Source organism: Sus scrofa, chromosome 15 (assembly GCF_000003025.6).
Source record: "Sus scrofa isolate TJ Tabasco breed Duroc chromosome 15, Sscrofa11.1, whole genome shotgun sequence".
NCBI lineage: Eukaryota > Metazoa > Chordata > Mammalia > Artiodactyla > Suidae > Sus > Sus scrofa.
Genome location: NC_010457.5, coordinates 130,077,678 through 130,098,800, shown reverse-complemented (window position 1 = coordinate 130,098,800; position 21,123 = coordinate 130,077,678). Strand labels below are relative to the sequence as shown.

Sequence of the window (21,123 nt, the reverse complement as noted above, 5' to 3'; positions counted from 1 at the left end):
CAATGAGGTATAGTACAGGGAACTATATCTAATTTCTTGGGATAGAATATGATGGAAGATAGGCTGAGAAAAAGAATGTGTATATATATACATATATATATATATATATGACTGGGTCACTTTGTTGTACAACAGAAATTGGCACAACTTTGTAAATCAACTATAGTTTAATAAAAGATAAATTTTAAAGGGATATTATAATAGAGTTTTTGATAATGTGTAAACAAAGCAGTTTGTGAATAACAAATATAGATAATTCAGGGCAATTTTTGGCTTTGGCCTTATGAATTCATATTCATCAAATATGCATAAATACTTAGCAGAAATAAACTTCATGAATAATCTGTGTAAAAAAAAGTATTTAATACACCTAACCTACCCAAACATCATAGCTTAGCCTCCCTTAACCATGCTCAGAGCATTGACATAATCCTGTACTTGGGCAAAATCTAAACACAAAGCCTCTTTTATGATGAAGTGTTGACTCTTTCCTGTAATTGATGGAATACTGTACTGACAGTGAAAAACAGAGTGGTTATCTGGGTCCAGAATGGTTGTAAGTGTGTGTGATTGTTCACCCCTGTGACTGTGTGGCCCAGTGGGAGCTGCGGCTGCTGCTGCCCCGTATTACGAGAGAGGATCATACTTTGTGTGATCTGGCAAAAGAGGAAAATTCAAAATTCAAAAAAGTATGGTTTCTACTGAACGTATATAGATTTCACACTATCGTAAAGCAAAAAAAAAAAAATGTAGGCAGAACCATTGTAGGTTGGGGAGCTTCTGTGTATTATGTACATATAATTAAAATATTTCGTCTAAGGAATTGGCTTCTGTAACTCCGGAGGCTCAGAATTTCTAAGCATTGCAGTTGGCACCTGAGCCCCAGGAGAGCTTGTGGTGTAGTACCAGCCTGAGTTCAAGTCCAAGGGCAGGAGAAGACTGATGTCCCAGCTTGAGGACTGTCAGCCAGAAAGAGAAAATTCTCCTTTATTCCACCTTTTATTCTATGCAGCCACGACATGGGGGAAGACAATCAACTTTATTCAGTCTAAGGATCCACGTGTTAATCTCCTCCAGAAACACCCTCATAGACACAGCCAAAATAACATTTGAGCCAGAACCTGGACACTCCAGGACCCAGTTGCGTAGAAAATAATCCATCACACTACCTTCCTGGCAGAACCGGCACCGGCTCCGTCAGTGGCATGGCTTTGTACTCCTGCACGTCCATGGACTGTCCATTAGGTCCCTGTAGATCTTACATTAAGCATCTCAGTCTCCCTGTGAGGCTGGTGATGGAGAGAGAGAACATGAGTGTACACAGAAGCCGCTGGAAAAAGTCAATATACGAAGACCCACATGTAAGACCCAGTGAATGTACAGGGAAAATACTTACCTTTATAAGGAGATACTAAAACAGTCAGGAGTTCCTGTTTTGAGTCAGGGGGTTAAGAGCCCAACATAGTGTCCATGAGCATGTGGTTTAATCCCTGGCCTCACTCAGTGGCTTAAGGATCCCGTGTTGCCGAAAGCTGTGGTGTAGGTTGCAGACATGGCTTGGATCCAGGGTTGTTGTGGCTGTGGTGTAGGCCTGCAGAAGCGGCTCCAATGAGTCAACCGTTAGCCCAGGAGCTTCCATATGTCACAGGTGCGGCCGTAAAAATAAGAAGAAAAAAATCAAAGAAAGGTCTTTTTAAAAAACATTTCCTGTTTTCCTGGACTGAATCCTTAAGTCCTGGTTTCTGTATCTTTGCTTTATGTGTATGAAGTCTCCAGGGTCTAGAGAGACAGACAATCACCTTACAAAGGGCTTCAAAAATTATAGACAGGATGTTCTTGGCCTTCTTTTGCTGTCTGCACAGATGTCCCTTCTGAAGCTTTTCAGACATCTCCACCTGAGATTTTCTGTTGACCTGGGCTGCGGGCCTCCGTGGCTCTTGGCTTCTGCTGAGCAAATCAGAGGGAAGTGATCCTTGGTCTGTCTACTGGGTGATGACTGCACCTTTTCATTGCTAGTACTTCTCCACTGTGGCTGAAAATAAGACTCAGTTGACCGCTGAGCCAGTGCTTCTTGAAAAATAACAGAAGAGCTTCTTGCTTTTCCTAAATCCATCAGGATTTGAAATCTTTGTCCAGCTGCAAGTGCACTCTCACTAAAAATAAATGTACTTGCCAAAGGGGTCGTTCATCTCAGAAAAGATCCTATAAGTCTGCTTCATTCTTTATTCTTATTTTCCCAACATCCAAAGAGAAAGAAATTTCCTTCTTTTTTTCTCCTCTCAAGCATGTACTTATCAGCAGTAACTTTAACCAGACACCCTTCCAAGCTACAACATATAAGCCTCTATATTACAAGTAGTACTTGTTTTTCTTGTTGTAAATATTTGGTATCACTCTTTAAAAAGAAATCCAGTAGGAAAATCCTGTAGGAATTTTTTTAAGGTGATAATTTTGATGTGGAGAAAAATAGCAACAGTATTATTAAAGGGTCACAGCATTTCCTTAGACTGAGCTCAGGAGTTAAAAAGCAGGAAAGTTATGTTTCCAAGATTACTTTTAACTAAGGATCAAAAAATGTGATTATGCTAGTGATTAAAAATTATCTTTACATCATGCATTGGTTTCTATTTGGAAACAGAAGGCAAATATGACATTTAAAGTTCTTGAGTCATTATAGATTTGATTGCCGAAGATATTATTTCATAAGAGCTGCTGCTTGCTTATGGAAGGTATTTAACCTATCATACGTCCACTTAAATCCCCAGATTCAGGTGCACTAAAACAAATAGAGTAGAAATTGTCACATAGCACTAAAATAGATTAATCCAGTCAGCACGAGGGGGTGGACTTTGATGGCAAATGGGTCTTTGGATGGATGAATCTTAAAACTAAATTTACTCTGCAGGATTGGAACATCGCTCCGTCAAATACATGCTCATAAAAGTCTTTTTATCTCCCATTTCAATTAGCATTGAGCCAGGGCCAATGTACTCGTTTATATCCTTTTTAACTTATTAGTATGAAATAATTATGGACACAAAAATGTTGAAAAGTTATCATAAATTATTTCTATACGTACCTTTCTCAAATGTTTATTTACTTGGTCATTCATTTCCCATCTTCCCTCTCCTTCATTATAAGATATGATACCCCTATATTTGGGGGTATAGTTTCTAGAAATTAGGATCTTATATAACCATTCTTATATGCCCTTATATCTTTCTATACATATATATTTATTTAAAAGTTTACTCTCATATAAGTTACCCATATCAGAGAATTAACATTTATGCAATACTATTATGTGCTTTAAAGACCTTCTTCTTATGTGGACAATTGTGAACTAAAGTACTTTATATTAAAAGAAAAGTAAATGATGATCCAGGATCTAACCCAGGATTACATGACTGGTCTCTTTAGTGTCCTTGAATCTAGAGTAGAGTCCCCCTTTTTCCTCTGTCTTTCTGGCCTGTTTATTTTTAAAGTCTAGGTGGTGCCCTCCATTTGGGTTTGTCCAACATGTCCACATGAAGAGGCTTAGGTGTTTGGCAGGGGGGGTCAGAAATGATACTGTGACCTTCAGAGTGCACATTATTTTGTCACTTGGCTGTAATAAGATATAAGTTTCTCTACTGAAAATTGATGACTCTCTGTTTATAGTAACTAAGTAACTTGTAGGGAGATACAATGAAGCTATATAAATATCCAATATTTCAGCAAACATTTAAGCCCTAGTTTTAGCATTCTTTGACACTTCTTCCTTGAAACATCTGTTACTATGCTGGTTGCCAAGCGAGGGTTTTCTAATCTCATCGTCTCTACCTTTATTGGTTTGTATTATAAGAACTTATCTTTTTTCCCACTAACTTATTTATTTACCTATTTATACCAGCATTGATTCATGGGTTCTTATTTTGTGGGTTGTCATCATTAATATCATTATTGATTTTGGTGGTCAAATGATCCTGGATTTGGCTAACAGGAGCCCCTTTAAAAGCTGACGCCCCTTCCTTTGGATATATTTCTGTCATTCTTTGAGTACTTTCCAGAACAGCATGATATTTCAAGATCATCTTATATTTTTGGTGTGTCTGCTCTGAAGTCAACTATTTCTTTAAGGAAGGCTGGGTGCCTTCAGTGGAGAACAGTATTTAGAAGCCAGGATTTGGGTTTCAGATGTGTGCCTTGCTACTGGCATGTCACTGCTTGCAGAGATTCTCAGTGGTCACTGCTGAGAAATATGAACAAATGTATGAGTGTGCATTTACACACAAGCACACCTCTATATCAATATCAATGTCTGTTGCATACACAGAAATATATAAGAGTGTCTGTTTCTTCACAGACTTGCCAGCATAATGTGCGCCATGCTTTTTCATTTTCACCACTCTGGTAGGTGAGAAAGGCATCTCAGTGTAGTTTTAGTTTGCATGTCTCTAAGTATGGGTAGATCCTTTACATAATAATCAGACATGGAAGATACATCCTAAGAGTTCCATATAGGTTTTTTTTGTTTTTGTTTTTGTTTTTTTACAAAATATTTAGGTATTCTGTTCAACCAAACATTTTCAAGCATATAGCAAATTCTTCTACCATACGTTTAAGTAGCTGCAAAAGATTTCATCTTCATCATATTTTAAATATTCTAATTTTAAATACTATTGCCACATGGCGCTTGTAAATGTAGTCAATATAATCTAAATACCAAACCAGCACCTCTTTTAAAAATATCATGAAGAAGTTCTCCTTTAACAGTCATCAATTTTGTAACATTTCATTCCTGTCTCTAACAGCCAGTCCTTCTATTTCCCACAAAATGTCATCCTAATATAAGTAAGTGTATGTTTGAAAATCATCTATATATTATCCTATGAGATTATACAAAGAATTGGGTATTCAAATCAGAAGTCTCATCCTTACCAAACTTCACCAGTAATTTCAGGGGAAAAATAGAAGACACAAGCCAATCAAGCTGAGATCTGGGACTATCTGTGAGTTTCTTTCAGTCCTTTTTTACTTCCTCACAAAGGGTCTAGCCCAAATTAACATGGACGATACCTCATTCTACTTGTAGTGATATTTACTTACATGGTAGAGAGCCCTTTTAATCACAACATGTTGCTATTTTATCCTTAGTTGCACGACCTAGGAGACATTTTCCTGGACTCCAGCACAAGCAATTCTAGACAAGCAAGTACATCCTACAAAAAGCATTCCATAGATAAGGACTTGCCTGCCGGCAAACAGCAGATGGTCTGCTGTTAACAAGTTGACAAGATTAGACCAGGCCATTTCTTTCTTTTCTAGGGTCAAATTCCCTTTCTCCCAAAAAGGGAGAGAATGGATTTCAGTTCCTGTTTATTCATTTCCCTCTCTGTCATATTGCCTCTGCAATATTCATATACATATACGCAATTGACGTTTTCAAATTTTACTTTCTGAATGTAACATGTGGTTAAGTTCAAATATTTCTCTGGATTGAGTTATCCTTACGATTGTTATGCCTATCCATTGGTGAGAACATCATCAATATAGTGCATATTTTGATAAATGTAATAAAACCTAGTTTTCTTGGGAAAATAACTCAGCATGATGGATGACTTTCTAAATGGAGAGAACGGATTTGCATGCAGCTGTAAGAGATCATCCAGAGATGTCCTATACACATTTTACCCAATATTCCCCAGTGATCACACATTGAACTGTAATATATCACATTCATACAATCCACCAGTCTTATTCAGATTGGCCCCGTCTTCCTTGTACTCATGTATGTGAATTTAGTCCTACGTGATTACCCATCATGTGTAGCTTCATGGACCCATCCTCACTGTCAAGATACTGAACAAGTCCCTCGCAACAGTAACCACTCATGCTTCCCTTTTATGACCCCACCCCCTTTCTTCCATCACTTATCACCAACCTCTAATATGCTCTCTCTCTCTTTTGGGGGGCGCTGCCCTGCAGCACATGGAGCTCCCGGGCCAGTGATCAGATCCAAGTCACAGTTGTGACCCAAGCTGCAGCTGCAACAACACTGGATCTTTAACCCACTGTGCCGGGCTGGGGATCCAGCCTGCGTCCCAGTGCTCCCAAGATGCCACTGACCCCATTGTGCCCCAGCGAGGACTCCTACTAATCTGTTCTCTATTTCCAAACTGCTATCATTTCAGAAATGGTTCATAAATGGAACCATACAGCAGGTAACCTTTTGGTATTTTTTCCCCATTCAGCAGAATTCCCTGACACTTCATCCAAGTTATTCTGTGTATCAATAGTTCATTATTTTTTCTAACGGAGTGCTTTTCCATGGAGTGGATGTATCACAGTTTTCTCAGCCATTCACCTGTTGAAAGGCATCTGGACTGATTCCAGTTTGGGGCTATTTCAAATAAAGCTACTGTGAACATTCACATAAAGATTTTTGTTTGAACATGCAAGTCTTCATTTTTTGGGAATACTTGGTAATTCCTTATTCAGCCAGCCTTAGGGTACCTCTCTTGCTTCGCACCTCCACTGGCCTTCTGTTAAGAGCTCTTGACTTGCAGCCAGTAGTTTTTGGTGTGTTTATTTTACTCCCTTCAACCAAATACTGTCTCAACAGTATTCTTTCTAAAGGTCTAGCGGCTTTTCTGGTCCATTCCTAACAAGTTGTGTGCTAAGGAAAATGAATTGATAAAGGGCTCCAAGGATAAAAATTGGTGACATTTTTCACCTGCCACCAGTGTTTGCCCTTTGAATCCATTTGTCAGGATAACTCTCAGCCTGTGTACTTTGATATTGATTTATCACTTAAGGAATTTTCTCATTGTGAACATTTTAGGGCCTAGAGAACGCTCTTGAATTTCTCTGCCTTTCTGGTACATTCAATTGATTAGAAAGCAGAAGGGGAGATATCAGACGTGTCACAAAATAAATTGTTCTTGTGCCACTGAGAAGAACAGTGCTCTGACCAGCCTTGGACCAACTCGCCAGAAGGGGCCAGATGAGGGGATATATGTTTTAATGTGGTGTCATTTTTATTAAGTAACTTTGTCTTCTGAAGCACACTTCAGTGCCTTCTAGATAAATTGCTTCTGTCTTTGACAGTGACAATGACAAAATTTCCAAGCTTCACACATCCAAGAGGCAATTGACAGGACAAATTGCACATTGGGACTGCTTGATAAATGCAAGATGGGACAGAGCATCTCAAATCACTCTGCATCATTGGAACTAAGTTGTAATATGAATAACAGAAATAAATCTGTCACTTAAATACCTAATTGTGAGACACATCCTGTATTTAACAGCTGAAGCACTGTTCCTCTCTTTAGTAGAGTGCAAAAATAGCATATATTTATTTCTTGTTATTAGGTCTTAATAAATTTGCTTTTCCCTCATGATATACATTTGAATAATAGAAAAGAAATATATCTCCCAGTAAATTTTTTTATTAATATTTTTATAGATTCTATCAACATAATCCCTGTACATACTTGGGAAGGACTACTAAACAATAAAAAAGTATTTCTCAGTATGTATGACCTTAGTAAAGTTACCGAAATAAATAGAGTGCTAAAAAAAGGCATATGCATAAATGTGCTCCAGAGGATATGCATTTTAGAAAATATACATTCTACTGACAGCATTGCTGCTACTAATGGAAAAAAAAAATTGAGAGTGAGTCTAAGCCTGTCTGGGTGGTCACCACCCCTTTTAGGGATAACCAGAGTGTGCTGTTATAGTCAGAGGCAGGCTTATCCGAGGCAGCCAGGCTCACCCTCTGCCTCTTGGTCAGCTGACCAAGCCTGGCCAAACAGACATAAGGCAAAAGGTTTTGAAGGATGGCCTTATGGGGAATGGCAACAATTGGTCCTCATCCTTGTCTCACCATAGGACAGGTCCACTCCTATCCTGGTGAGGCTGCAGTCGATCTGCCAAAAAATCGACTCCAGAATGGTGCCTAAGACTTACTCTGGGGAAGAAAACCCTAGGTTTTTTATCTGTTTGTTTTTTTGGCTACGCCCGCAGAATATGGAAGTTCTGGGGCCAGGGATCCAAGACATAGCTGCGGCAATGCTGGATCCTTGCTGTACTGGGCTGGGATAGAACCTGTGCTGCCACAGAGACATCACTGGATCCTTAACCTCCTATGCCACAGCAGGAACTCCAGAAAAACCCTAGTTTTGATGCACAATCAACCAGGCTTCTTAAGGATGACTTACAAGAGGGCTGAAGGGCTGAGCAGGACCTTGGGGCTGGTGCAATCCAAAAGGATGCTCAGGTCTGCCCTGAGCTGAGCCCAGGCCTCTCAGGCTGGCCTTTTGAAACTCCCAACTGCCTTGTTTGAAGGCTGTGCCAAGTCCTGCTCACCATGGTGTCTAGCTCCCAGAACTATTCTGCATCACATGTCTGGTCTGTTGGTACATGACCCACAAAGAGCAGGGTGGGGGCCAACTTAACACATGTTTAATATTTGTTCTTTGAAATAATGAAAAAGAATTATTCTTTGAAATAGTGATTGTTTGCTTTGTAAAGAACCATTTCAAAGTTCTTTTATCTGAATATTAGGTGTGCATTCTTGTCTCCTTTTGTCAAATACGGATGCTAGCATCCTAATTTAAATTCGTGAGCCACGCAAGCACAGCCCAGGTTAAGGGCAGTTTGACTCTGACTCCAACCCCATTTTAGAATGTTGACCAAGCCCTGGTGGCGTGTCTGTCACTTTTCCATGTCCATGACCAGACACTGGTCTAAGTGTGGACACTTAAAGAAATGCCCATAGAGAAATACATGCTACAAGAATTTAAAAAGGGGTCCAGATGCTCCTCAGGGGAAGGGATTGGAGCAGTGGAAAGAACCTTGGCCTTGAGATGGAGACCTTCATCCCACATCTTGCTCTTTCAGGGACCAGCTATGTGATTTAGGACAAGTATCAGAATTGTCATCTCTACAACAAAGGCATGGTGTTAGCTTGGTCTGAATAGCCCCATTTAGTTTTTTTTTTTTCTTGTCCCCCCCCCCCAGCTTTGGTCATGCTTGTGGCGTGTGGAAGTTTCTGGGCCAGGGACTGAACCTGCCCCACAGCAGAGACCCAAGCCACAACAGTGTCAACACCAGATCTTTCATCTGCTGCTACTTAGCTTTAAAAGTCCATAGTGCTGATGATATTCCTTTGAACCATTAGGAATTTATTACAATACAATGATCAGTACTTTGAGTTTAAACCCTGGGAAAAACCTACTATTTGGATCTCCAAAATAAAGGAAAAGACCAAGGCACAGCAGAGATGTTGAACAGACGAAAAGCTTATAATTTTACTATGAGATGTCAATGCAGGCAAGTCAGTTTGATGTGCTCAGAACATGTGAAGAGTGAAAACACAAGTATCAAGTGAGGCCAGACACCTTGTCTGTCCAGTTATCAGGACTAATGTGGTCTATTGCTGGCATTCTAGCTGAAGGTCTAGGTTGTTTAGGAGGCAAGGTCAGCCTTGTGTCTCTTATTTCTATGACTTCCTAGCTCTCACCCATGTTCCCTCTTCCTCGACACTCTTCTATAGCCATTGGCCTGCCTGGTCCTCTACCTCCGTAGCACCTCAGGAAGCCAAACCACAATGAGTGTAAGGACTAGTAAGCCTTCATGGGACACAGCTTGATCCAAGGAACAGACTCTAAATGGGGTCTGTTTGGGTCCCAAGAGATGTCTTCCGATTCATCAGAATCACTCTCAGAACCCTTTGCATATTGTTCTCCCTGAGGCCATCCTTGCCTACATGTCACTGAGTTCTGTCAACTCAGTTGTAAGCATCTTCTGTGTAGTTGGAATGTCATTCTTGGTTTTGTTCCCTAATAATCTGGTTTCTAGTAGATGCTCGTGACTATTGACCAAATGAACATACAGGTAAAGAAATTTAATTTCCAAGCTCAAGCTTCCCAACTTCATAGATTTCACTGCGCTCAGCATTTATTCTTTAATATCATCTTCATAGCTCAAAGCATGTTATACAGGTTCAAGGTCATGGTGTGCATTACATCTGTTTTTGGTTAGTCGATGGTTAGTTAGGTCACCGGCATGTTGGATCCATCTCCACTCTTCAAAGTGCCTAGTGAATTCTTGCTCCTGTGTGACCAGCAAGGAAGGAGTAGACTCAAGCCAGGAACATAAATCTCAGGATTTTGTCCTTTCCCCTTTCTCTGAAATGTACAGATGGGGATTAATGTGAGAGGAGAAGAACGTGACTCTGGTTTTTTTGGCCCGGGGAGAGGAGCAGCTCTTCTTTTTCTCATCTTCTGCCTTGTAAACCAAAGGCCATTAAGATTCCCAGTTATGATTTCTCCATCCTGTGTTCATATCATGTTATTTTATGTCTCCTGGGGAAAGGAAGTCTTCTTACAGACCATGACGGAATGGCAAGATCTTTTCTATCCCCAGAAAGGCCTCTGGAGAATCTTTGTTCTTGACATGTCATCCCAGAGAAGCCTCATTAAACGGAGCCACAGCTGGGCTTCTGAAGTTGCAAGGCTGGGCTTATGCATTGCAGAAGGTTAAAGACCCCAGGAAACCGGTGCCACGATTCTTACGTGATCCTCCACTCCATCTCCCATCTTCGTTAGGGACCCCTGTGTTACCCTTTCCGTCTGGCTTTCGGTCTAAGGTGAGATGGGTCAGGGTCCTCAGTGAGGGTTTTTCAGGCTAGAATGAAAGATGAACTGTCCACCAAGAGGAAGGAGCCGAGTAGTGCCAGGTTGACCAGAAGGATGCTTGTCCGGCAACTAGGGTTTGTGTTGCCTCAGCTGAGAGTGAATGGTGATTCATGAACGGAGAGCTGGCTGGGGTGTTGGAAAACTGAAGGGTGGGAAAGAGAGATTCTGAGGACACTGGTCTCTCCTGATCTGACGCTGTGAATGCTGCAGACACTCTGGCGGGCCCCTTGGCTCCTTGGCTTCCGTACTTTTCACACGCCATGAATATTCGCAAATACCTCTTCAGCTGGGAATGGGCAAAGCCCATTCACACGCATTATGAGCCTCTGTGTCTGGGCATCGGTTTTATGCCATTGAATGACACAGGGGGAAAGACTTTTCATTTTTTCTTTCTGTTTGTTTATTTCTCTCAGAGTGATTCATTCCTAGTAAGTTTCTTGCCCCATGCCTGTCTCTGCAACCATGGAAAAGATGCCAGTATTTATTGCATGTTTCCAACTGGTTGTTACTCCTTCGGAAGCATCTTCTTGTCATCTTCTAAGTCCCTTTGTTCCAGCACCTTGGGAGGGGACATCTTGAAAAAAAAAATTGTGCATCGTTGTGGACGTTTAGTGAACAATTTTGGGACTCCGTTGTTTCTCGTCTCCTTTGCGGCTCTTAAGGATGAGGCTCAGAAGGGACTTATTCATGTAGAAAACATGTGCGTCTTTCACAGACAGGCAAAATCACAGGGTTCTCATTCACAGAGTCCACATGTCGGTGGTGGAACCAGCCCCCCCAGGCAGCCTTGCTCACTGAGTCCTGTGTTCTTAGTCACTGGGAGGAAGTTCCCACAGAGGAGTGTGAAGGAAAATTGCCCACACAAGGAAGACGGTGGCAAGAAAGCGTCTCTCTCTCTATGTATTTAGAGTTAAATCCTTGCAAGTGTTGTCATAAAAGGATACATGGCAAATGCCCAGTACTTTAGGGTTTCTATTTATTGAGATACATATACTCTGTGGTCCCACATCCACAGAAGGAATGGCTACATGCGCAGCATAACTGGATCTTTGGTATTTTGAGATGGCTAATAAAAACAAAAAAAAGTTTGTACTCTAGTTCTCCCTAAAGCACATTGCTATTAAACTATATATAAAAAAATTAAAGAGAGAATTTCATTCGTAAAGCCTGAATGGTTTTTTTCAGTGACTTATAGTCAACACTATGGGTGATTGCCAGGCTCTGGAGAACTTAATGGGAGAATGAGGAAATCTGCAGGCAGGTTGTAAATAAATGACTTATTAAGGGAAAATACCCAGAGTGGAGATTCTAGAACTCGAGCCAGAAAGGATGATAACAGGGCTGATGTAAATAGGTCATTCTGAGGGGACACTGTCTTGTACATCATTTTATCATTTTGCATTCCATTTTCAAGAAAACTCTAATTTTTTTTGGTCTTTTTGCCTTTTCTAAGGCTGCTTCCCACGGCATATGGAGGTTCCCAGGCTAGGGGTCCAATCGGAGCTGTAGCTGCCAGCCTGTGCCACAGCCACAGCAACTTGGGATCTGAACCGCATCTGCGACCTACACCACAGCTCATGGCAACACCGGATCCCCAACCCACTGAGCAAGGCCAGGGATCGAACCCGCAACCTCATGGTTCCTAGTCAGATTCGTTAACCACTGCGCCACAACGGGAACACCAGGAAACTCTATTTAGAGAATTCTTCTTATTCCATTTCTAAGGAAACTCTGTGTTCAGATCATTCTTTTCCTTTATTTCTTTAAGTGCCAACTTAACACTTTTTTTTTTTTTTTGTATTTATATAACCTCATGGGATTTCAGACCAGGTTATCAACTCCCCAAAGGTAACGGACCAAAGATTCATTGACTTCCCAAGCTCCACCCATTGGGGTAAACTCGACCCAAGCCTCATGTTTCATGTTGGCCACACATTATGGGGGTCAGAGAGCAGGTCATATCTAGGACTCTTTAGGAAGGTCTGGGTGGGGTTAGCACTCTTTTGTAAAAGAGAAGACTCAACCAAGAGCCTTGGCAAGACATTGGTAGTAACAAGCAGCAGTGCTGGATCTGCCACCAATGGAGAAGCAGTGGTTCTCTGGTATTTCACATACATGTATGCTGGGTCTGTGCTCAGAGCAGGGGTAGGTCTGTCCATTGAAAACCCCAATGGAGAGCAGACCTAAGTTGTGGTGGCCCAGCAGACTGTCAGTGCCACCACTGGCCTTTGTCAGTATTGCATTCAAGAAGCATCATCGCCTAATATTCTTTCAGCCCTCCTCCATCTGCAGGCTTAGTGACACTTTGCAAGATGAAGCTAATGGCATATTCAGGATTAGTGCTGGCAGAACATGTTCATGCCTCTCTTTTCACAGAATGCCCAAAGTCTGCATTTCTTTAGATGAAGTTTTATTTTCTTTGATTTTATTGTACATAGGTTATACTTTTTTTTTTCATTTTAGAAAACAGGTAATATGCCTATTATAAACATAATAAATATATATTTCTACAAAGTCTATAAAGACATATTTATAGGAAATACATATAAATGCATATGGATATGTAAATACATATTTATTTTTTCTCCCTGAATTTTTTATTTTTTAATGAATTTTATTACATGTAGAGTCGTACAAAGATCATCACATCCCAATTTTATAGCATTTCCATCTACATATTCATACTTCATAAAAATGTTTATATTTTACTATGTAAATGTATATTTCTATAAAGTACATAAATACATTTATATAAAATATATAAATGTGTATTCTATTGAGTATATAAATAGAAATACATATTTCTATAAAGTAGAAAAGTATATATTTCTATAAAGTATCTAAGTATAGAATGTATTACCTTATTTTTTGTGTTCCATTTTACCTGAGAAGTTTAGGACTTGAATCTTACTTTCTACAGTTATAAAACAAGAATAAATTTTGAACACATGCTTAGGCACGGATAAGAGTGTCATTTCCAAAAACGCCAGACAGTCGAATGTCATTCTTTCTTGGGGAGGATTCCGTGCATCTAAGATGCTCATACAAAGCTAAAATTTCTCTTACACTCCAAAGATGGGAAAAATGAATTTTTCAAAAGTGAAACCCCATGGAAATGGCTCTCATCTAATAGCAAAGTGACCAGAAATTCAACAGGTGTCTTTTTAGGCTCTCTTTTCTGGGCAGTTTTCTTCACAAATCATCAAAATGTTGCTGAAATGCCAACCTTTTGTCGCTTCTACCGTATATCCTAGTGCTGCCACCTGTCTTTAGCTTAGTGATAATAACATTCCGTTCTCACCTACAGGGTTGTCAGTGGATCTAGTGGATACAAAATGCTTTTTGCCTGAAGTGAGATACAAATATTAGTTATTACTGTTTAGTATGTGACTTGAGTTGGCTGCACATGTATAAATGGCAATGTGGGACCTTACCGGTGGGGTGTAGTGTGTTATTTAGGTGATACTAGTGCAACTGGGCCACTCAGTCAAGATTATTTTCAGAGCAAGTTTAGTACCAAGAGATGATATCTACACATTATATTGAACCTTAGTGTGTTAAAACTGTGCTTTATAAATGTCTGCATGTTATTAAGTAGCTTTCATTGTTGACTTATTAACCTCACGAAGCCACTAGTCTCTGCTCCATCTTTCTGTCAAGCATACTTCCATATTAAACTTTATCTCCTTTAAAATCTTCATTTTTATTTTAATGTTTTTTTGTCTTTTGTCTTTTTAGAGCCACACCCGTGGCATATGGAGGTTCCCAGGCTAGGGGTCTAATCAGAGCTATTAGATTGGCCTACACCACGGCCACAGCAATGCCAGATTTGAGCTGCATCTGTGACTTACACCACAGCTCACAGCATCACCGGATCCTTAACCCACTGAGCAAGGCCAGAGATCGAACCTCCAACCTCATGGTTCCTACTTGGGTTTGTTTCTGCTGCACCACGATGGGAACTCCTAAAGTCTTTAGTTTTAAATAATCTCTAAGTAATAAAGATTTGTAAGAGAGGAATACATTTTCTGCCTTAGTTGTCAAAATTTTACTATCATTAAATTGTTTTCTGTTGGAGGGAGTCCTCAAATTTTTAATAAAGTTTTAAAAACTCCTTCTTTAATTATATCATGGTGGAAGTCACTGTATACTTTTTAAAAATTTTTTAATTTTTTAATTTAGTTGATTTACAATGTTCTATCAATTTCTGCTATAGAGCAAAGTGACCCAGTCAGTATATTCTTTTTCGCATATTATCTTCCATCATGTTCTATCACAAGTGAATGGATAGAGTTCCCTGTGCTGTACAGCAGGACCTCATTGCTTTCCATTTGAAATGGAATAGGTTGCATCTACTAACCTCGAACTCCCACTCCATCCCACTCCCTTCCTCTTGGCAAGCATGTTTGTGTGTGTGTGTGTGTGTGTGTGTGTGTGTGTGTGTGTGTGTGTGTGTGTGTGTGTGTGTGTGTGAAGGAGAGAGAGAGAGAGAGATTAAAGCAAATCAAAGGAGATTCCTTCCCTCTGAAGAATGTTTCTAACAAATGTAACCAATATAAACATAGTTATTTCTAGTTTCAGGGGACAGTAAGAAAGAATACTTTCCCTTCAAGCACTGCAACTGGTTTTCTCCATCTGCTTTCCCAATTCCCAAAGTAAAGATGTCATAGAAAGGAATGAGGTATTGATACATGGTACATCTTGGATGAACCTTGAAAACATGATGCTAAGTGAAAGAAGCCAGACACAAAAGGTCACAAATTTTGTCATTCCAATTGTATGAACTATCCAGAATAATAAATCTATAGAGACAGAAAGCAGATTGGTGGTTGGATTGGGGTGGAGGGGAGGGGCTAGGATGGGAGCAGCGGTGAGCATCTGCCTAATGGGTTCTGGGTCTCCTTTGCAGGTGATGAAAATATTTTGGAGCTAGACAGAGCTGGTACTTGTGTAACATTTTGACTACCAAATGCCACTGAATTGTACATTTGAAATGGTTACTATTATGTGATGTGAATTTCACCTCAATAAAAAACAGTTTATTAAAAAAAATTAAGATATCAGAAAGTACCATATGCAAAAAAGCACATTTTTAGCAAGTATTATAAGCCAAGAACCTGATCTTGTGCATTTCTTCACGAAGCCATTCTTATTATGTGGACAAGGAGCTATTCAACCAGAGGCCTCCTTGGAGTGTATAGGCAGTTGCAGGGTCTGTCTGAGTTATTCCCCTCTTGAGGGTATTGCCGAGTGTGGTCAGATTTATCTCTGAATATCCTTCCCACCCGTCTCCTCCTGTGCTTTCCCACCACCTCCACTCCGAATTCAGGCCACCTTTGCCTCCTGGTTGTGCTGCTGTGACAACTTCCTGCCTGAGCCTTCTGCCACAAGGCAGAGCTGCCCATCCAGCTTTCCCCTGGCATCAGTCACGTCTTCCAAACTCACAGCTTCCATTGGGTCCAGGGACCCTTTGCACCCTAGACCCTCAAGGGCCCTCTACCAAGAGCAGAGAAGGCCCTGCTCCTCAGACTGCCTGTAAGGCCAGCTTTCAAAGTTCAGCCTGTATTTACCTGGTGGTCATGGAACTTCTGTCTCTTTTTAGGGCTGTCTCATGCTCAGGCCAAAGTTCCCCTCATGTGGAAGCAGATCTTTTCCCACTGCAGCTCTTGCCTTCCTGCTCCTTCTTCTTCACCATCTGACCTTCTGGGTTTCTATCTGGATTTGGAAGCCCCACTACCTTGAAATCCATTGAATCCCCTCCTGAAAGTGTTCACAAGGGGGCTGCCATCACTCTCTCCAGGAATGCTACGGGTCCTTGGTGGTACCCTTGTTTTCCCTTTTCATGTCTGCTCCACATCACAATTGTGTCTGTGCGTGTGCAAAGGGCTAGTAGTTTGTCCAGAACTACCCACCTGGCGAACGGTGGAGCTCAGATTTCTTTTCTTTTCTTTTTTTTTCCTTTTTGTCTTTTTAGGGCTGTGCTAGGAGCATAGGGAGGTTCCCAGGCTAGAGGTTGAATTGGAGCTGCAAGCTGCTGGCCTACACCACAGCCCCAGCCATGCCAAATCTGAAGGATCAAAGCTGCATCCTCATGGATACTAGCTGGATTCATTACTGCTGAACCACAACAGGAACTCCTAGGAGATAAGTTTAATAAAGGCTTTTCAGATGCAACATCCTTTGGACTCCTTCCTATCATTAAATTCTATCTGTGTTTGGTTCAAGTGGATTTAAGATTTCAAGGAAATGTCAAAGTATGGAAAATATTGTATGCATTTATTCTGATTTGATTTTAAAAGGGGGTGGGAGAGGGAGAGCAGTTCTCTAGAAATTAAATTTTTGAATTCTAACCCTATTTTTAAAACTGCAGTACCTTTGCCAAGTGGTCAGCTTGTTAGGGAGAAAAAATATAAATTCTGACGATAATTATTCTTTTTTAAAAAATCTTCTTAGGTCCGTACCCACAGCACATGGAAGTTACCAGGCTAGGGTTGAATTGGAGCTGCAGCTGCTGGCCTACACCACAGCCACAGCAATGCAGGAGCTGAGCCTTGCTGGCAACCTACATCACAGCTCACGGCAACACCTGATCCTTAATGCACTGAGCAAGGCCAGGGATTGAATCCATGTCCTCATGGATCCCAATCGGATTCGTAACAGGAGCTCCAGATGATAGTTATTCTTTTAGGGAGCCAGAATGGTGTCTCTCCATCCTTCCAGCATGATACATGACTGTTTAAGAACATCGGTGAACAACTAGGACCAAGAGCCTAGTGTTGACTTCTCCCTTTTTTCTTCTTCTCTTCCTTCTGCAGGTTACCTATCTGGGTAAAGTCCCCACTACGGGCATGCAGTTTTTGTCAGGCTGCACAGAAAAGCCAGTCATTGAGCTCTGGAAGAAGCACACACTAGCCCGGGAAGATGTCTTTCCAGCCAATGCCCTCCTGGAAATCCGGCCATTCCAAGTGTGGCTCCATCACCTCGACCACAAAGGTGAGGCCACAGTGCACATGGATACCTTCCAGGTGGCTCGCATCGCCTACTGCACCGCTGACCACAACGTGAGCCCCAACATCTTTGCCTGGGTTTACAGGGAGATTAATGATGACCTGTCCTACCAGATGGACTGCCACGCTGTTGAGTGCGAGAGCAAGCTGGAGGCCAAGAAGCTGGCCCACGCCATGATGGAGGCCTTCAAGAAGACTTTCCACAGTATGAAGAGTGACGGCCGGATCCACAGGAACAGCTCCTCTGAAGAGGTGTCCCAGGAGTTGGAATCTGATGACGGCTGAATGAACTTGGGATGCTTCAGCAAAGGCAGCATGGGTCAAGGAATTCAAGACCATAAATGAATGAGCAATGATTCAAATTTGGGATGACAAGACTGCCAAATTATTGGCTGACCCAGCTTTTTAAATTCAGAAGAGCAAATCTAAATCTAAAGAAATCTATTATTAAAGTCATTATGTTACATTGAAATCTGCTGCTGTGACTATGAGGAGGGTGGGGGTGTGGATGGGGAGGAACGTTCTAGATTCTCTTCTTCTTTTTTCTTCCTTATTTGCCAATGCCTCCCTGTAGAAGATGTCCATGCCGATTTTCACCACTCTCAGGCAAATGCTCCGTGGCTGTTATTCGATGGACCGTTCCAACTTGCCTTATGAAACCCAATGAGAATGTTCAATGCACCTACAGGATCCCTAGCCGTGGGGGGAGGTGGTGAGTGCTGATGCTGGCGAGTGGGGGGAAGGTGCCCTCTGGATAAAGGGACACCTCAGGCTGATCCTGAGAGCTCCTCTCCCCTGGTTTCAGATTCTCTCCTCAGTAAGCAAGTCAGCACAGCCTTTCTTGAGCTTTACAACTAACAACCCGATAGTTGGCAGTTAATCCACAGTTAAAGATAAAGCTTTGTATTGCATACACGTATCCAGTAGTCTCTCGTATTGTATTTGCTTCATCTATTTTCCTAGAATACCTGCAACCACTCATAGGACCTTTCCTCCTCCCACCCCATCCGCCCCCTTTGCCCTTCCAATCCGCTCCACCATCTCTACAGGGATGGGGACTCGGCCTACACTGCAGGACACCAAAAGGGAAGAAAAGAACCCAGCAGAGGAAAGAAGCAAACAAAGCAGAATTTAAAACCACCACCACCAAAATGGAGAAAGGGAATGCGTTATCAACAGGTGAACAAGCTCCACGTAGGCTGTCCTCTTTTCCAGCCCAATTTATGGTAACTTATTTACTGGATGGTCCTACCTGATGCATCTTTCATGGCAAGCTTCAAATCCGATTTGGTGTCACTAAGGAAGACTTGCCTGGTCACTCAGCGTTGCACTTGAACAGGGAATGAGTCCTAGAAAGCAGACTTATCTAGCGAACCTCTGTCCATTTGAATCTAAAGGGAAATCTGACCTTTTTATCTTACAGTTGGGTTGTTATCTTAGGGTCAGAGTTGCCAATTTGTTCAGTATTTCTAATGAGAGCGTCTCACTAAGAGAGCCTGAGTTTTCTCTTTATGGATCTTTAAGTACCATAAAAGTGAAGAGTCAACATGGAAGGACATTGAAAGTATTGGTTAAATTACATACATTTAAGGCCAAAAGCAGATACTCGTTTTCCGGGCAAGGCTGCTCCTTTATGAAAGTCTGTTTTTAATCCCAGTAATAATATTAGGGGCCCTGGGACACCTTACAGAAGCCTTAAATGAGAATTTACCGAATCCGGAGAGCAGTGGTGTCAGCCTTTTGGTCTGTGTTACCTGTGTGTCCGTGTACGCCTTTGTGTGTGTGTACGTGTGCCCCCAAGTGCGGGTCCAGTCTTAAGGCATGTAGAATAAGCATGGAGTCATAAGGAGGGGAACACGCCTCTTGGAGATGTGCTTGCTGCTTTACAACAAATGTAAACTACTCTTTAGCATAAATGCATTCATTCTTTAATAAAAAATATGTTTGCATTAATAAAGCTGAGGTGTTTCATATTTTATATGTCATTCCTGTGTTTGTTTGTTTTGGCCACACCTGCAGCATGTGGAATTTCCCAGGCCAGGGATGGAACCCATGCCGTAGCAGTAACTGGAACCACAGCAGTGACAACACTGGATCCTTGACCTGTTGAGCCACACAGCCTCCTGTGTCATTCCTTTTTGAAGTGAAGAGAAGGATTAAGTTGATCAAATTGAATAAACAGGGAAATCTAACTAGAAATACATTAAAACGTGGTCATCAGTAACCCAATTCTTCGGTTGTGTTTTTTTAAAAAATCCTCTTTTAGGAATTCCCTAGCAGCTCCGTGGGTTAAAGATCCAGCATAGTCTTTGTTGTGGCTCAGATCACTGCTGTGGCACAGGTTCTATCCCTGGCCCAGAAAATTCTGCATGCCTCGGGTGCGGCCAAGGAAAAAAAAATCTCATTTCATTTTCTAATGCTCTTTTTACATGGAATTGCTGCCTCTTAATTGAGAGGGTAACATGTTAGCAATTGAAACAGTTATTTAGTGTGATGGAGTTATTTCAAAGGAGAGTCTTCTGGAACATTTTGCACATGATTGCTATTTATAAAGTCTCACGTCCATCGTTGGAGAACCTGCACTGAAATCAGGAAGGTAAACATGGAGTGATTCCTTTTGACAGACAGGTTAAAAATGTCTCCTTCAGGCCATCATTTCTCAGAGCAGCCCCATTAATCAAGCAAGGCAGATGGCCGTGGAGCCTGCGTGTGGTGAGCCATGCCCTTCATGGAATCAGTAACAAATAGAAAGGCTTCAAAAGCAAAAATACGGGTGCCTGCTAAGAGAGAAACTCAAGTAAGAATTACCACCTCATTCCTCCAATGAAAATGGCATTTTCTTTCACGTTGACTTCTCTCATTTTCAGGTTCATTCCATTGTCCTTGAACATGCTCTGAAGAGGGGGAGAAAAAAAAAAGAACCCAGACGGCGTATGTTTCCAAACGATGCCATTTTCCCCTCTCAGTACAGTTTGGATCACAGGTGCACACAGGATTATTTATTGCAGAAAGCACTTGCTGGTATTTTTTTCAGGGGTCTCCGTGCGACTTGCTAAGTAATTGGCTCTGATAATATTGTCATGAGCTTTTGCCTAGTGATTAGTAAGCAATTTAGAGATAAATACACAGTGACATCTTTTAAAGAGCTAATGAAGTCTTTGGGGACAGCCAATACTAATTCCCCTCAGAGGAGTGATCCAGACTGCATTATTATTATTATTGCTAATGTTTTGGTTTTTTCCGTTTCTATACTATACTTTCTATACTGGTGGTTGTGGTTGCAAAGTAATTTTGTGTACATCAACTGATAAGCCCCTCAGAAGGACCCAGCGGGTGAGTATAGCATTTACTTCAGAGAAAACTGAGGTTCAGAGACACTGCCTGACTTGGCCAAAGCAGCACAGCTAGGATTTGCTTGACGGGGACTA

At 41.4% G+C, this 21,123-nt stretch overlaps 1 protein-coding gene across 1 annotated transcript in view; it reads left to right on the top strand.

Annotated features, from left to right (window-relative positions):
• The window catches only part of PID1 (phosphotyrosine interaction domain containing 1), a gene marked incomplete at its 5' end in the record, with an annotated part of 134,728 nt that extends 116,748 nt beyond the window's left edge, over positions 1-17,980 (top strand). Inside the window, 1 exon segment of the mRNA NM_001173520.1 lies at positions 17,504-17,980. Within this exon segment, the coding sequence (NP_001166991.1) occupies positions 17,504-17,980 (477 nt within the window).